Below are 18,510 nucleotides of genomic sequence, written 5' to 3' on the forward strand. Positions count from 1 at the left end.
ACGGTGTTCTGTTAGCTGCAGAAGGTTCAACTTTTCTCTGGTTCTTGATGATACTACAGGGTGGCTGCTTCTGGATTGCTCTTTTTCAGGAGCTCTTCCAAGACTGGACCTTTGCGAATTTCTTTTTTTGTCCGCGCTCAAAGTTTGATTTTTCATTCCGCTTGTATAAGGACTCTTTTTGCTTTGAACTTTTTTGGGTTTTTATTTTGTCAACTCAGACTTTAAACTCTGCTACGGACTTGCCTAAGGACTTCACTCCTTATCGGAACCGGATTTTAAAATCCGCCTTGTTTTTGTTTAATATTGTGAACCAGAGCCAAAGCTCTGCTATTGAATTGCCTAAGGATTCTACTCCTTATCGGAACCGGATTTCTAAATCTGCCTTGTATCTTTTCTTTCTTTATTCCTTTGTGCTTCAGGAACAACACTTCACACCTATTAGTACACATTATGTCAAAAACTGTATGTCAACGAACAATTTTTTCATTTCCAAATTATTATGAAAATTTGTGCATGGAATATTCGAGGTGGTAAACGTGATCACGCCATAGCAGAACTAATGAACCTAAAATATCAAGAAAAACCGGACTTATGTTTTGTGATTGAAACACTAACAAATAATATCAACAGCCAGACTATAACTAAAGCGACTCGATTCCAGAAACATCTCATTATTGATCCTGTCAATCATTGTGGGGGTATTTGGGCGCTGTGGAATGAAGATAACATCAAGGTTTTGAATACAACTTTAACACACAGATGTGCACATTTAACAATTCTATATAAACCAACTCACACCACTCTCCTTGTATCAGGTATCTATTGCCCAGCAAAAGAGGAGGAAAAATCGCTCTTCTGGGATGATCTTTCCTCCTTCTATGCAAACACCACTCTCCCATGGCTCCTAATTGGGGACTTTAATGAACTCCTCTCCCCAATTGATAAACTGGGAGGGAACCCCATTCACTCCCATCAATGTAAACGCCTCCCGGCCTTTCTGTCTAACCACCAAGCTGTCGATGTTCCTTGTTTACAAACGGCGTACTCCTGGAAATCTAATCAAGACTCCTCCCTCCTTGAACGTATTGATCGCGCCATTGTTGATTCACATTTTTACAACCTTTTTCCTAAGAGCATCGTTAAGTATGGTATTTTTTCGGTATCTGATCATGCTCCTGTCATATTTGACTCAAACTCTGAATACATCAATTCTAATCACCTTTTCCGCTTTAACAACATGTGGACGCTTGATCAAGACTCTCATGACATTGTTAAAAAAGAATGGAGATTCCGACAGGAAGGCTCTCGTTTTTACAGGATCCGATCTAAACTTTATAATATTAAGCTTCGCCTTCGGGAATGGGCAAAAACAAAATATGGGAATCATATTACTAAGTTACAAAAAAATAGCGACAAAATCACGGATTTGCAAACAAAATTAATAATACAACCTTTCAATAATATCCTTCAGGATCACCTCCTTCGAATGATTAAACAACGAGAAAAATTACTTGCTTTCGGTCAATCCACCTGGAAAAGTTTTAGTAAAAAACAATGGCTTACCCAAGGTGATCGAAACACCCGTTTCTTTCACCAAAAAATCAAATCCCAGTCGGCCAGGAACACGATCTAGCGTCTACAAAACGATTTAGGACAATGGAAATCCGATCCCACCACGGTCCAAGATTTTCTACTTAAATCCTTCAAACATCGGTTCGTATCCACTTCAGATCCTAATAGACAACTTGATCTCTCCTTTCTACCACATTGGATTTCTCAGGAACAACAAAACGATCTCATCCAACCCTACTCTGATGATGAAATTAAAGAAGCCTTCTTCTCAATGGATCCGCTCAAATCTCCGGGATCGGATGGGTTTGGTCCGCAGTTTTTTAAAGCTTACTGGCCAATAATTGCTCCAGAAGTTACTACTGCAATCAAGGGCTTTTTCTACCATGCCAAACTCCCCAAAGCCCTGAATCACACCATAATTGCTCTTATTCCCAAAAACGATAACCCATAAAATCCCAATCATTTTCGACCCATCAGCCTATGTAATACCATCTATAAAGCAATATCGAAATTATTAGTCAACCGACTAAGACCTATTCTCCAACATCACATAAGCCCCTATCAGAATGCCTTTACGGCCGAACGCTCTATCCACGATAATTTACTGATAGCACAAGAAATTTTAAATACCTTCCAAAAATCCACTTCAAAGGTTGGATGGTGTGCGCTTAAACTCGATATGGAAAAAGCTTATGATAGAATCGAATGGGAATTCCTTTGGGCCACCCTTTACTCCCTTGGATTCCCGGACAAGTGGATTACCTGGATTAAAGCTTGTGTTACAACAGTCTCTTACTCTCTTAAAATCAACGGCTCTACAACGCATCACTTCTTACCTTCGAGAGGTATCCGCCAAGGAGACCCTCTCTCCCCGTATCTCTTTCTTATCTGTATGGAAGTTTTCATTTTTATGCTTTCCCAAAGTAGCACACTTCCGAACTCAGGAATTGGAATCCGTATTGCCCCTCTCACTCCGAAAATTCCCTGCCTCCTGTTTGCTGACGACAGTCTTCTGTTTGTTAAAGCTACTTCAACAGCTACAAATCAATTAAAATCTGTGATAACTTCCTTCTGCAACTTATCAGGTCAACTAGTCAATTTTCATAAATCGGCGATCATCTTCTCAAAAAAAATAGAACATTCCCGTAGAGATTTACTTGCTGGGAATTTCTCTTTGACTAAATCTTCCTCACTCGGAAGATATCTAGGTGCCCACTTCTCTTCATTTAAACCTTCCAAATCAGACTATAATGCGATAATCCAGAAAAATATCTCTCGGATCAACCATTGGCATGCTAATTTCCTTTCTAAAGCAGGTAGGTCTATCCTCATTCAAAGTAATCTCGAAGCACTACCGGCTTACGTCTGCTCCTCCTTATTACCTCAAAAAACATGCTCGAATCTAGACTCTATCCATCGTAACTTCTTCTGGAAACAATCCGCTTCCTCTAACCATACCCCGCTTATCTCATGGAACAAAATTTGTCAACCTAAAAGTCTAGGGGGTCTAGGTCTCAGGAAAACAAGACCTCTTAACCAAGCCTTCCTTGCGAAGCTTGGCTGGAAAATCTTAATGAACGAAGAAAACCTCTGGGTCTCATTAATTAGGAAAAAATATCTCTCCAACTCAACCTTTTTTGAATATATTCCTAAACCAAAAGACTCCTCTATCTGGCGTCATATCCTTTGCCAAGAGAGATTCTGCGCAAAGGTATTCGTTGGAAACTCGGGAACGGCAAATCTATTAATTTCTGGCTTGACAACTGGGTTATCCAGGATAATCTCCTTAGTCACTTAAAATTGAATATCAATACAGTTAATTCGAATCTACGTGTTGCTGATTTCATCCTCCCTAACCACGAATGGGATAGTGATAAATTAAAATCTATAGTTCCTCCCGCCTTAGCTATGAAAATTAAAGGATTACCTATTCCAACTAGAGACCTTGAGGATTCTCCAATTTGGGGAGCTACTTCGACGGGAGAGTTTTCCGTCAAATTCGCGACTTGGATAGCTCATGGGTTACCTTTTTCTCCTCATACTTGGAACTATAACTGGATCTGGAGCTTAGACATCCCACCTAAAATTGCTATTTTTCTATGGCAAATTTGCCATAATAGCATTCCTGTACGAAGTACACTCCAGAAACGTAATATCCTGCCTTTTGATGTTTGTCCACTTTGTGACACTTATGTTGAAACTATGAATCATCTTTTCATTCAATGCCCTTCCTCTAAACTCTTGTGGGATCTCCAATTAACTAAACACTGGCTGAATTATTTTATCACCTCCCACGACCTTCTTGAAAATCTAACCCTTCTCAGGAAGTACCCCTCTGCTTTATGTAAGTTCACCTTCCTAATTTGGTCCCTTTGGAAGGAAAGAAACGATTGTACCTTCAACAATGCGTCCTTCAACCCATTCCGGGTTTTCTACAAGGCAAACTCTGCTTACCATGAATGGCAATCTCGTCTCCAACTTGACTATCACCAGCTTACGGGCACCCCTATCACTACCCTCAATTCCACCCCTCCACCTCTCCCTTCCCCTCCAATCATGGTTCGCTGGTACCCCCCTCCACTCGGCACCTTCAAACTCAACTTCGACGGCTCCAGTAAATCTTCTTCAGGAGCAGCAGGAATCATCATCCGTAATAATGAAGGAATTTCAATTTCAGCATGTACTTTTAATCTTGGTCAAACTCAAGCTTTCATGGCTGAAGCCATCGCTCTCCACAAAGGTCTACAAGAAGCTAGGCGTCTTCAGATTGATAATCTCCTTATCGAAGGTGATAATCTTCTTATCATTAATGCAGTTAAAGGGGTGTGGTCTACTCCTTGGAAGATCAGTAACATTATTTCTGATATCAAACATCTCCTCACCCTCTTTACCACGTGGGATATCAAGCACATTTTCAGAGAAGCAAATTCGGCTGCAGATTGGATAGCGAATGTCGGTCACCTAATTGTTGGAAATATGTATATAGATCCTACTAATAGCCAGAGATTAGCTACTATCTTGTGTAATGATTACTCAGGAGTGACTCTCGTGCGGAGAGGCTCCTAAGTATTTTCTCCTTACCTTTCAAAAAAAAAAAAAAAAAAAATTATGCCCTGTATTTTTCTATCTATATAAACTAAAAGAAAGAAAAGTATATATTAGGAATTGTATATCTTCTAAGAATACTTGTGCTTGCTAAACTCAAAGAATAATCTACTAATATATATTAATAGGTTTATTTTGAACGAAGTGAATATTAGGGGAAGTTATTCTTATTCTATATTTTGAACCACCAGACTGATCTAATAATGTAAATAATAATATAATTTAGTTTCTTAAAAAATTATTAATTTTTTTACACAGGACACGTGTCAGCTCCAGACTGAACGCCCTATGTTTTAGTAGAGTATATATAGATAGATTCCACATACTTGTTCCTTTAGAGTTCCAGGTTCATGTTTCTTAGTGTTTATTTATTCAAGTGTCTGATTTATTTGAGAGAGAGAGAGAGACTTTGAGTGAAATCTTGTTTGGGGTAAGGGTTTGAGTGAACTCTTATGTATATGCTTTGAGTTAAGCCTCGTTATAGAGAGAGAAAACTTCCGGGTAGAAGTAGTAAACCTAGTTGTTTGAGACTTTGAGTGAACAACTATTGGGAACTTGAGTTCGTAGAGGAACTCAAATAAGGCCCGACCGCCCGAGTTTCTAAGGTTTGTAACTGAGTTATTATTGCCCTATTATAGAAAAGAGTTTTAGAGCAAATCCCGAGTGGGTGAAGGTTTTGCTTCTAGTTGGTCCCTGAGAAGTTTAAATCTCTCTTGTACATTATGTTCCTAAAACTTTTAGTTTTTTTAATTCCGCAATTATTTTGGTTATAAGTTTCTAATGAAATTCACCCCCTCTTATAGTATTCCATCCGAATAACACATTGCACCCACAAAACTCTAACCTTAAGCTCTAAGTGTCCATTTTGTTGGTCATCTTGCATTTATTTTCATTAATTTCTCGCTTAAAACGTGAAGATCTCATAATAACAAATTGTCAAGCAATGGTCAAATATTCAATATAGGTTGCAAGACTTGCAACCCGCAAGTCTTTTGTTCAACGTCTTCGTCCATTGCATTGACAACCAAAGGAAATTGTCAAGGGAAATTTCCAAGAACGTACTTCTCGAAGATAAATATGTTCATTTCATTTATCTTTTGGTTTTGTACATCTTACTCTGTTCGACTTATTTTGACTTATTTCAGATAAAATAAATTCAAATAAAGTCAGTTAAAGTTTAGGTAAGTTTAATAGTTTAGAAAAAAAATAAGTTTCTTTTTCATACATTTTCAGACACAAATAAATTTGTTTTAGACAAAATATATAAGTTTTTTTTTCAGACAAAATATTTAAGTAAGTCCAAATAAATTCAAATAAGTTCAGATAATATAGTGTACCTTTTTAGAAGTATGATACGGACTTGTAAGATCTCTCTCTCTCCTTTTTTCCCCCTTCTGTCTCATCTTCTCAGGTTTCAGTTTTCTTGGCCATTTAGGCCAGAAATAGTCTAATTTCTTCGAAAATTAGATTATTTCCGACCCTTATTCTTGTTTCTTTTTTTATTGTTTTCTCTTCATGTTTTGCATTTTTTTTTGTTTCTTTTCCGTTGGTTTTGTTCCCAATTTATTCTTGGGTTGTTTCCAATTTATTTGGGTTTTCCCTAGATTTTTCTAGGTTCTTGATTCCCATCCATGGATGAGAATTTTATTTTTATGGTTTCAATAAATGGGAAGGAGATTTGGAGCCATACAGGTTTGGGGCTTATCATCAACTCGTCGATCGGAACAATTCGTGCGCAGATTGCGAAGGGTTTACTTGGAACGATGCGAAAATATCGAAAATCACTGCTCGCGTCAAGTTAGAAGCAGTGGAGCTAGTACGAGCTGTGCTTTAGGATGCAGAATAGTAATTGTTTTGATTGTAATAATCATGTATTTTCTTTGAATCTGTGATATGCAGATCTATTTTATCATTGTAGATGCAGTACGACTGATTATTAATGATATTATTCTTCCCCTGTCAAAAAAAAAGGTTTAGACAAAATAAATCTGAGTAAAATAAGTCGAATAAAAAGCAGCCTTAATAATCGAGAGAAATATCACAATTACATTTTCACCTTATCATTACATTGGATCAAAAAATCTAACAGAAAAAAAAATTACTAAATGAAGGAATGAAGAAATAAGTTAGTTCTAGAAGAAAACACATTAACTAGGCACGAGAAGTGCCATTTTGGGAGTTATCTTTAGATAATCAAAACTCTCTTAATCGGCTAGCTTGTCCCATAATTATTGTGATGCACAAGGATTTACATTGTCCCATAAGTTAGGCTGCAGCCATCTGTGTTCTTGGACTTGGTAAGCCCATATACGCGAGCCTTGGAGAGACACGAACCTTTGGGCTAGGCCGTGGAGAAGGAATTGGGCCGAACGATCCAGGTGTAACACGTGGTGAGAGGTTAACTTGTTCAAGGGCCCGAGACTGTAAGTCCATTGGGTAGTCCCTAACACACCCGATCCTAGGCCCGTTACCAGTGACCCATTTGCAGGACAGACGTCTGGCAAAGGAGAATGGCTCTGATTCTTCTGTTTTAGTCTTGACTTCTTCAGCTGGAATTGATTCGTCTGTGATATCTGTTGTCTTCTCAGGAGAGCTTTCATCTTCAGGAACTTTAAACGAACCTTCCTCGTTATATGCACATTTCTGCAGGAATTACAGTTGATACAACAAATTGTTAACAATAAATGAATTTTTTACATTTCAATTTGATGCTTTTGTTGTTGCATAAAGTTATTGATTCAAACCGGGCATATTCTGATATTCGTCAATCCTAGTCATGTTATTTTATGTTGTCGTTAGCTACATGAACTTATCAAAACTTATTTTAGTTATTAATTGTACTTGGTTAACTCTTTTTTCTGAACTAATCTTATTTGAACTTACTTTTATTAAAATAAGTGAAAATAAGCTAGGTGAACCGAACATATCAGTACCTTGACGTTGGTGAGATCAACATGGTTATCCTCGAGAAAGCTTATGAACTCCTTGAAGTTCTCTTCTGTTGGAAGATAGTGACCGCTGTATGGCCATATAGCCTGAAAACATAAATAAAAATCTTAGTCATTCTCTTCCCTTTATTACCGTTACTTATTAAATCAGACTAGACTAGAAAAGACAAAAAACACCCTCACATAAAACATCTAGACTAGACTACACCAGACCAGATCAGAAACTAGAAAAATAAGACCAAATCAGGTGAAGAGAACAAGAATGTACCTCCAGTACTCCTTTATCTGCAATTAATCGTCCAGCAGCAGTTGTAGCAGCACCAGCCAGAAAACTAGAGTGTTGAAATTGACCTTTCTTTTTTTGCCCTATATACAAGGATCTTGATGTGCTGAGGACAAATATCCATTTGCACTCCCCAACAGTATTAACTAACTCTCCATTTTGTTTGTAGGTTAGCTTCCCATCTTCCACAATTACTTCATATGTTTCTCTTTCAATCTGAAATTCACGAAACACCATTGTTAAACATCCATACATGCCTAAACCAATACGAATGAGATAGTCAAATAGACTAGTGCACGAAAAATAAGGGGTGCAAATGAGTTCGGACTCTCAATAAATTACTCGAGTTTGGGTAAATCTCGTTTATGTTCGTTCGTTTTATAAAGAGTCAAGCTTGAATAACTTTTGAAGCTCGTTTAACAAAAGAGCTTGAACATGAACATATATATGCTCGTTCAGTTCATGAACGACTCGTTCATTTACGTTTGTGAACAAGCTCGTTTATTTATGTTATTGAACAAACTCGTCTATTTATGTTCATAATTTATGTATAATTATATATTATTGAACAAAATCGTCTATTGAAGCTCGTTTAAGAAAAAAAATCGTTTATAAACTCGGCTCAGCTCGACTCGTTTGCATCCCTAACGAAAAGAGAAGGAAAAAGAATGAACATATGTATGAGATTAATTACCGGTCCAAGATATTTGATGCATTGCTGTTGCAATTTAGTCCTCGGGCATTTCTCAAGATTTATCTCTTTTCCGTCTCCAATATCCAACCTTCATTATCAAAATTGAGGGAAAAGATTAACAAACAAAACGATTTGAAGATCATCAAAAATCTTGTTAAAAAAAGGACAAATTATACGATGTTAAAAGAGTAAAGTCATGTTCTTTTGAGCTGAATTGAGTTGAATTGAACTGAATCGAACTAAATTGTACTGAACTGAGCCGAACATACCAGTAAAAGAATGGTTGGCTGCTTTCGGATTGAAACCAAATATCGTAATAAATATGCAAGTTGTGTCCGTATCTATGGCGTGGGTCAATCTGTACAAAAGAAAGGACAACAATAATTGGTGAGATCATAATTAACTTTTCAACACTCTAAAAGCCAATAATTCATCACATTAACTACTTTATATATTGTAGCAAGTTGAGCCATCTTGATCAAACAATTATGAGGTACTATAGTATAGTGTTCGGTTGCAAAGGGATGCGTTTTATTGAACTGATTTTCACTTTTTTTTCATAAACTTAACTTATCTGAACTTATCGTAACTTATTTTAGTTATAAATTATATCTGATAATCCTTATTTTTCCTGAATTGTATTTTATCTGAACTTACTAGCTAAGTGATGGAATTATTGGATCGTGATTGAGCCATCTTGATCAAACAATTGTGAGGCACTAAGTATAGTGTTTGGTGGTTAATGGAGGTGTTCTATTCATCTGAATTTCACTTATTTTTCTTTAATTTCACTTATTTTAGTGATAAATTATAACTTGTAACCCTTATTTTTCCTAAACTTTATCTTATCTGAACTTACTAAGTCATAGAAATTATTGGATCATGATTGAGATACCTTTACTGTAGTTGACCATTACAAATTATGGCATAATAATTAACATAATCATGGAGCATTAATGTAAGAAGAGTTTGAGGACTTACTGCTTCGAGCCAATGTCGTAAGGCTAATTTCTGAGCTTTTTCATTTTGTGACAAGCCCTTTCCTACCTATAAATGCAATACGAAAGAAGAAAATCAGTATTACATAAAAACTGATCGATCAAAATGAGAAACAAATTTGTTACATTTAAATCGCGGGAATTGTGAAATTTCTAAACAATCTCCTTTACTCCTTAATTAAATGGCGAAAATATGTCAATCAAGTGGCATTATCGTAAATATAATAAAGATACAATTAAAAAATTACATATACAGACTAATCGATATTTTTAAAAAGTTAAAATAAAAAATAAAAATTTATTATAAAAGACACTGTATATTTAATATTCAAACCGTATATTTTTGTCAACTTATTTACGAAAATACCCCTTAATATAGAAATTACCTTAGCAACTCTTGTTTTCGCCCTCGCCCACTTTGCAACAGCGGTTTCTTGTTTATCATTATTGAAGAAAGAAACAGAGCTTCTCTTAAGTGAAGCAAAGTCTAATGCTTTCCACCTACACAAAATCATTCAAAATACACAACAAATTAATCAAAATACATCCACATAATATGAACATGTTATAAAGTTTATCATATATATAAAAATAGTTGTGGGAAAATTTTGCCAAAAAGAAAAGGATTCACAATGGGGAGAACAAAAAAAAAGGTCGATTCGTAAAATAGGAAAATTTTCAGGAACGGAAGGAGTATGATAATATATACGGGAAGAATTTTCAGGAAAAAGTAAGTATAATAATATAAACTTGAATGTGTTGGACACTAACCATAGTTCTTCAACAACAACAGCACAATCAGCAAGGTTTCGTCGAGTCCTGTAACTCTTGTACACTTTCTGAACCTTAACAGCAGCAGCATCAAGCTCGGAAACCGGCCGTGGCGAAAACAACACCGCAGGCTCAGGCAGTGTGATTGCCGGCAACGGCTTGTGAACAAGTCCATTTGAACCCGTTACAACAACAACACTACTAGTACGAGTAGGATCATACTCTTGAACTAGTGTGTTAAACGAAGGTGATTTCTCAAGCACAATTTTTTCAGGCTTGTTCGGATGTTCTTTCTTAGCACCCATTTCTGTACTCTGGCAATGGTTTGTTTCAGAAATTCGATTTGTTTTAGAAGTACTGTTTTCAGGCTTCTTGTGATGATGATCTTTCTTAGCACCTGTCTCCCCACTCTGACAATGGTTTGTTTCGGAAATTCGATTTGGTGACGACTGATCAGTAGTACTCTTCTGAAAGGATTCAGTTCGCCTGAAACTCACCGGAAAACGCTTTACCGGTGAGGAAAGGAGGCCGTCGGAGACGAGAGTGAACAACTTTTGACTCAAGATTTCATGCCAAGCTGAAATCAATATGGAAACTGATAATCCCATTGATTTATACGATGTCTATATATAGGAATTTCTATGAGAACAAATTATCTGACCAAGAAAAAAATAAAATAAAATGAGATTAGTTAGATGATTTGCAAAATAGAATTAAGATAACATAGAAAATTAGAGAGAATATTTGATTGGTCTCAGCTGGTTTGCCATTAAATAAGTCACGCATTTTAGCTTTTTTGACTAAATTTAAAGATCTTCATTTTTTTTTGGTACAAAACGCTAATTATTCCCTTGTTCTTACAAAACAGTTTCCCTAACGTGAACCATGAGGCTAAACCAAAAAAAACCAAACACACCTTTAGAATTCGTCAGCGGTTAGATACATTGTACATTTCACATATGTACCGATGAACGTGCTCTGTCCCTAGATAGTCTTTAGGTTCTAATCAGACCAGACCATACTAGAATTTTTTTTTATAAAAAGCAGTTAGACTAATCTTATGTCTGCACTATTTAGGGTCTAATCAGATCAGATCAAATCAGAAAAAACATTATAGAAAACAATTAGATCAGATCAAATCAGGGAACAAGGTCTTAATAGTTCCACTTTTATTTTATTTGTTTGTATATATTTATCATCATACAACCACTTTTCTAAAAGAAAATCCGTACGAAAGCAAATAGGAAGAATATTCAACGAACAAGGGAATACTCAATTTCTCATACCTAATTATCTATCACTAACTATATATGAAATGAAGTGATCTAAATGTTCTCCAAAAGGACAATATTAGCAATTTTGACAACAAACAACCAACCAACCACCCATATGAATCTTATCAAAATGAGCAACTTTTGAACATGTCAAGACACATAAACCCTTTTCCTTGACCAAATTTAAAAGTATTAATAAAAAAAGGGAGAAAATCCGTAATTTTCTATGTACAATCAAACACTTAGCAAGTTATTCCTTGTTTAAGGTATAACTAGGTTATTCCAGTATTTCTTTAAAGAAATTGCAGCAAGGTTGTATCACGCATGCTGCAGCAGGGTATAACCGATTGTACAGTGAAACTGCAAACTCAAAGAAATAACTTAAATAGTTAAGTAGTACCTTTGAATCTTTTGAAGTGCTTTCTCTAACTCCCTTTCTCTCTCTTGTTGTTTCTCTTGTTGAACTCAAACTTGGTTTAGAACTATAACTAACTTATGATGACTTATATATACCCACTTAATTTAGAAAATAATAGTGAAGTCCAAAAGATATGGTTGGAAAAAAATGGTAAATAATTGAAATAAGGTCCACTAATTAGACCTTACAACTACGTGGAACAAGGCAGCAAGCAAACTAGCCAACAAAATACTAACTTTAAGGAAATCGCGTGGTAAGTAAGTTTGAAGAGAACGAAGACTAGACTTGAAATTTTGACAAAAAGTTGGAAAAACAAAAAATTATTAAAAAATTAAAAATGGGAAGTTTTGACTATTACTTATATGAAGTGAAATGATAAAATTACAAAAAGGTTTTTCAAACCCACGAGCTTGAAAGAAGGATGGAAGAAGAGTGATTGATTTTGTTTATGGAGTTGAATTTATATAACTTAAAGAATGGGATTTTATTTTATACGTAAGGAAACGGTAGACCTGATCAACTATAGCTCGATTTACTGGTCTGGTAATATGCATGTTTTATATAGTATTTTTACCCCCGTCCCTTAGTACTTTTATGTGTCAAACGTGCTCTTAGGAGCCGTTTCTAGTACTAATGTGTGTTATTGAGTGTGCCTTGAGTTTCAGGTTTGATTATGAGAAATTGGTCTTTTTAGACCCGTTTTATGTTGATCTAGGCCACTATATGAGCCCGAGGAAGTTCGGGACCTTCATCGTCGACTTTCGGGAGCCTTGGATGCTTATGGTTGAGCCCCGGGAGTTAGACTCAGTGATATGGGCGAGCTATACTGAAGATTGCAAATCGCCCTGGAAGCTGAGGGCGAAATGCAACCGTCGGGCGGAATTGAAGCAGTTTGGATTCATCAACGCGCGCCCGATCGGGCGCAGCTCGCCCGATCCGGATCGGGCGGTCATCCAGAATTCGCAAATCGCCCGATCGGGCGGTCATCCAGAATTCGAAGCCTATATGGAGAGTTCGCAAATCGCCCGATCGGGCGGATTTTGGCCCGATTGGGCCGACTATTGAGTGGATCGCCCGATCGGGCGAAGCGTCGCCCGATCGGGCGACGCCAACCTCCAGCAGTTTTTCGCGCATTTACTTTCCGTTTTTTAGGCTTTATTTTGGTAAACTATATAAACAAGCTTTAATTATTTTTAGAGGACACCTTATATTTTAGTTTTGAACCTGAGTTTATTTCCTTAGCTTATTATTCTCTCAAATTTGTTCCAATACTTAGTTTTATTTTCAATCAAAAATTCAAGCTTTCATTATTCATTGTTCTTCAATTAGGTATTTCTTCTTGTTCTAATTTAGTTTATTGCTTTAATCAAGTTTTCTATTATATTAATTGCTTTTTTATTTATTATCATGAGTGAGTAGTTTAATTTCTAGGGTTTAGGGGATCCATGAATGCATGATTGGGATTATATGTGGACATGATATTTGATTGATTGATTGATTAATTTCTATAGCTTATTATTATTGCTCGTCAATTCTGTTCGGCCCGACTATTTTGATTTGAGTTTGATTAACTTTAGATTATGCGCCGAGAGGTATAAATCTGATGTTTCTGGTCTGTGGCTATTAGATAGGAATTATTTCTAGTACGTAGCGAGAGCCCGCTAGTTGTTCTATCCTAAGGAATTCATAAGATTCGAGAGATGCATGTTTTCCTAGTTATGATTGTTAGTTGATTGTTATTGTCCGTTGTCCAATCCCGGTCTGCATTTATAGTGAACCGCTGCCCTAGATTCCTTTAATATTGTTATTTTCCGATTTGATTACTTGTTTTAGTTTAATACACAAACCATTCCAACTCTCGTTACCAGTAGTCTAGATTAGTAATTTAATAGTAGAAAGAACGCCTGTTTCCCTGTGGATACGATCCCTGCTTCCCTTGCTATATTTTTAGTTGGTGAACATTAGGTTTATCTTTGATAGGAGTGCGATTTAGCCTGTCAAATTTTGGCGCCGTTCACGGGGAGACGGTTTTATTTTCTGTTATTAATTGTTGTTCTAGATTATTGTTTGTTACTTCTCAAGGGACTCCCGTTCCTTGAGACCGGATCTCACGACTGTTTTCTAGTTTTTGCTTGTTTATGCCCAGGACTGTCCATACCAGCGATCTGACTTCGTTCGATCCTGAACCTGAACGGACCTTTCGTAGACGGCGTAGATTCGTTGAACAGTTGAGAGACTATTCTGACTCTGAATCCGACTATCTGATTAGCAATCTATTCCATACAGATTCAGAGATGGGTGACCAAGCACCACCACCACCACCCCCACTTGTGCCAAGGCTTACAGACTATTCTAAACCAAGTCTGTCTATGCTTCCCAAGGCAATCATGCCTTCCATTGCGGTCGAGAATTTCAAGATCGAACCCCAGCTGATAAACATGATCGAGAGACACCAATTCGGTGGGGAAAAGGGTGAAGATCCTAATCTCCATATTCAGTATTTCATTCAGTATTGTGCCACCATTAAGCAGAAGAATTTGACACCGGAGCAGACTATGGAGATACTCTTTCCATTTTCATTGAGTGGGAAGGCAAAGCTATGGATTAACAGTCTCAACCGCACAGCTATGAAAATCACCGATTGGAATTCCTTGGCCCTTGCGTTCTATGTTAAATATTTCCCACCTGAGAAGACAGCTCGTCTGAGGGGTCAGATATTAGGTATCTCTCAACAAGCAGATGAGAGTTTGTTTGAAGTTTGGGAGAGATTCAAGGATTTGCAGAGATAGTGCCCGCATCATGGTTTGGATGACTGGTTCCTGGTTCAGCAGTTCTATAATGGTCTGGGTAATGAGTCTAGGTGTCTTTTGGATTCAGCTGCCAGTGGGAGATTTATGCAACTGGAGGTGCCTAGAGCTTTAGAGGTGATTGAGGAGATGGCCATCCATAGTGCCCAATATGGGAATCCTAGAGGTTTTGCCGACCGGGGTGTTAAGCATGAGATGAATTCTATTGAACAGCTTACTGCTCAGCTAACTTCCCTACATCACAAGCTAGATAATATACAGATCGCATCCTCCCAATCCACCAAACATGCTAGTGTCGCTGCAATGAGTGCTCAATCTGCCAATGTCTGTAATAGTTGTGGGATGCAAGGCCATTATGCACAGGAATGCCGGAGCTCTATCGAACAATGCAATGCATTCCAGTCCTACAAGCAGAACAATCCGTACTCTAACTCTTACAATGAGGGGTATAAAAACAACCCCCTACTATCATATAGGAGTACTAATGTCCATAACCCCCATCAGATTCAACACTCTCCACCACCACAACAACAGTACCAACCACCACCACAACAGTCATACCAACCGCGGAGTAACTACAACCCGCAGCCTAGTGGACCACCTGGTTTTCCTCCACAACCTCAACCCACACAGCCTGATCCCATGCTTGTAGAGATGAGGAATATGATGTTGGAATTGCAGAGGTCTCTGAGCGAAAAGGATGCCAAAATCGATGCCCTCACTGCTCATAACAAGATCATGGATAAACAGTTGGCACAAATGGCTACTACTCTTGCAGAGAGACCCAAAGGTCAACTCCCTTCACAGCCTGTGACCAGAGAGTCTGTAAATGCTGTCACCTTGCGGAGTGGATATGAGTATGATGGGCCGCCTATGACTATAGAGGAAGAGGTTGAAGTATCTGTCAGTGGTGCTGTGCCAAGAGAAAGTGAGAAGGTGGTCAAGGAGAAGGAAGCTGACACAAGGGTTGAGAAGAAAGTTGAGATACAAGTTCCACCTATCAAACTTCCCTTCCCTCATCGTCATCTAAAGAACAAGCTAGACAAGCAGTTTGGTAAGTTCTTAGAAGTGGTAAAGAATCTGCAGATAACGGTCCCTTTCACTGAATTAATTACTCAAGTACCTGCATATGCTAAATACATGAAAGATATCTTGACTAGGAAGAGAGCATTTAGTGAGGTGGAGACTGTTGCATTTACTGAAGAATGCAGTGCCTTACTACAAAATAAGTATCCACCCAAGTTGAAGGACCCCGGGAGTTTCTCTATCCCATGTAATATTGGCAACCTTTTTATTGACAAAGCCTTATGTGATTTAGGTGCCAGTGTTAGTGTCATGTCCCTGTCTGTATGTACTAAGTTGAACATGGGTGATTTAAAAGTTACCAACATAACTCTGCAAATGGCTGATAGATCTGTAAAATACCCCCTAGGTGTTCTAGAAGATGTGCCTGTTAGAGTAGGTAAATTTTTTATCCCTGTTGATTTTGTTGTGTTGGACATGGAAGAGGACAGGCAAATTCCTATTATTTTAGGTCGACCTTTCCTACACACTGCGGGGGCAATCATAGATGTCAAGAATGGCAAGCTGACCTTAAATGTGGGGGATGACAAGGTTACTTTCAATTTAACCCATGTTGCTAAGAGCCCTATGGTAGAGGAGTCATGTTTTGGAGTCAATGTTTCTAATGATTGTTTTCACACTAAATTGACTCATACTAACTCCAACAATCCTTCGGAAAAAGAGCATGTTTCAAATTGTTTTGCAGGTGGAGGTAATCGGAGTATGAACTCTTCGGCATGGGTTCGAAGGGAAGCACGAATTGATGATGCTGAGACCCGAAAGGCCGAAAGTTCGGTGAACGGTGGGCATCGCATTCATGATCGGGGTCGTGGTCTGTCACCCCCCGCGCCACATAGCTCATCCAAGGCAATTGATTTGACACCAGATGGCACCATCTTTGGTGCCCCCATTCGATGAGTTGTCGTGGCTCTCATCCCCTTCTTTTCGTTGTCTGTGCATAAACTGAGATTGTGTAATGGGGACATTACACCAATCTAATAGGGGATGAGTACTTAACTATCCATTTATTGCTTTACGTAGTGTACTTTATGCTTTCGTTTTGTGTGTTTTAGTATAATTTTTGATCAAGTGTGTGATTCAGTGTAGTCCTTAGTATTGGAGAGGCGAAATGAGTGTATTTTATGGTTTTGGTGTTTAATGTTATGCAGGTCTAAGGCCCCAAGCTCGAAAAAGTTGAATCAAAGCCAAATGGAGCAGCTTGCATTTCGCCCGACCCGGATCGGGCGAAGAGCGCCCGATCGGGCGCGTGTCGATACAAAGAAAAATTTAGGAAATCGCCCGACCGGGCGAAAGTGGCCCGATCGACAGAAAAGGCGAGTGGTTTGCCCGATCGGGCGAAATTATTTTGCCCGATCGGGCGGTTGAGGAAAAGTTCGTGAAAAAGTCAAGGAAGAATTCTGGGCAGAAAAAGTCAAGAAAATAGGCATTCGCAAATCGCCCGATCCGGATCGGGCGAGGTGCGCCCGATCGGGCGCGCACGTATGAGAAGAAAAGGATCGCAGATCGCCCGATCGGGCGGAAAGTTGCCCGATCGGGCGAAACGCGATTTCAGCGTCAAAACACGAGATTCCTCTTTCTTTCTTCACTTCCTCTTCATCTTCAACCTAACTTTCTCTCACTTCCTCCATTAAACCCCAACCTCCAAAAACTTCCAACCACCATATCTCCCTCAAATCTCCACCAAATTCAACAATTTTTTCATCAAAATCATCCTCTCATCATCCTCTACAACCTATACCAAACCAATTTCAGTTTCCTCCAATCCCCACAAAATCCCCAAATTCACCCAAAAAGTTCAAAAACCTCAAAAAAAATCAGATTTTCATCAATGGCAAACCGACCACAAAGGAAATGCACAAGGGTACCAAGAAATCAGCATGAAGCTTCGACGAGCCGAGCTCGAGAACCGACACCACCACCTCCGCCGCCGCAATTCGAGCCCGACACGGATTTTCCGGATGTCATTTTTGTTACGGAGGAGCAACGAGCACGATTCATCCACCTCAAATTGAGGGAGGTAATCCCTACTCGCTTTATATGCCAAAAATCTTTACATGAAATGGGTATTGAAAGTGATGTCAAGCGTGTCTTTGTTGGTGTTGGTATGAGAAACATGTATAGCATGCTCCGTCTCACATTTAGACGGTTAACTCTGGAATTTTTGAGTAGTTTCAATGTGCGTAGAGATGGTTATCGAACCGTGTCGTCGATTCAATTTCGTGTGATGAACCGAACTTACACCATGAGTTTAGCTGATTTTGGTAGGGTTTTTGGATTGTCTACCACCTATAGTAGGAAACCTAAGGAAACCCATAATAACTGCACCATGTGGAGAAAGCTTACGGGTAATGCCAATCCCGGGAGTATGCAACATTTGCATGCTTCCAAGATACAACACTCGGTCCCTATTGTCTTCTATAGGTTTCTGGGATTTACGATCTTTGGTAGGGATGAGACCCAAAATATTCGGAGTACGGAGCTTGAGATTCTAGGTGGCTACGTTTTAGAAGGGGAGGATGGCTACAAAATGAACCTTGCACATCATATGGCCTCCCAA

General features: G+C 38.3%; 1 protein-coding gene and 1 non-coding gene across 2 annotated transcripts; both read right to left on the bottom strand.

Annotated features, from left to right (window-relative positions):
• Window positions 1–6,675: 6,675 nt before the first annotated feature.
• Window positions 6,676–12,271, bottom strand: LOC110797730 (IQ domain-containing protein IQM1). Its single transcript, XM_022002845.2, has 9 exons — window positions 12,046–12,271; window positions 10,372–11,027; window positions 9,987–10,101; window positions 9,584–9,649; window positions 8,872–8,960; window positions 8,603–8,690; window positions 7,894–8,124; window positions 7,611–7,712; window positions 6,676–7,320 (listed from the first exon to the last, which is right to left on the bottom strand). Exons 2-9 carry the CDS (start codon window positions 10,977–10,979, stop codon window positions 6,943–6,945), a joined length of 1,677 nt encoding a protein of 558 aa, XP_021858537.1. The 5' UTR covers window positions 10,980–11,027; window positions 12,046–12,271; the 3' UTR covers window positions 6,676–6,942.
• A 2,491-nt stretch (window positions 12,272–14,762) lies between these two features.
• On the bottom strand, window positions 14,763–14,869 carry LOC130468206 (small nucleolar RNA R71). Its single transcript, XR_008928626.1, has one exon. It is a non-coding gene; the product is annotated as a small nucleolar RNA R71 (small nucleolar RNA).
• Between the last annotated feature and the right edge of the window lie 3,641 nt (window positions 14,870–18,510).

The sequence above is a fragment of the Spinacia oleracea genome, chromosome 2 (assembly GCF_020520425.1).
Source record: "Spinacia oleracea cultivar Varoflay chromosome 2, BTI_SOV_V1, whole genome shotgun sequence".
Classification (NCBI taxonomy): Eukaryota; Viridiplantae; Streptophyta; class Magnoliopsida; order Caryophyllales; family Amaranthaceae; genus Spinacia; species Spinacia oleracea.

What these genes read in the sequence shown, in the direction of transcription:
- LOC110797730 (XM_022002845.2), bottom strand. Translation starts at nt 10,979, where the DNA reads ATGGGATTATCAGTTTCCATATTGATTTCAGCTTGGCATGAAATCTTG. An exon ending in GCATCAAATATCTTGGACCG is followed by an intron (nt 8,125 to 8,602) that starts GTAATTAATCTC and finishes CGTGAATTTCAG; the next exon opens with ATTGAAAGAGAAACATATGA. An exon ending in TTGATCTCACCAACGTCAAG is followed by an intron (nt 7,321 to 7,610) that starts GTACTGATATGT and finishes TAATTCCTGCAG; the next exon opens with AAATGTGCATATAACGAGGA.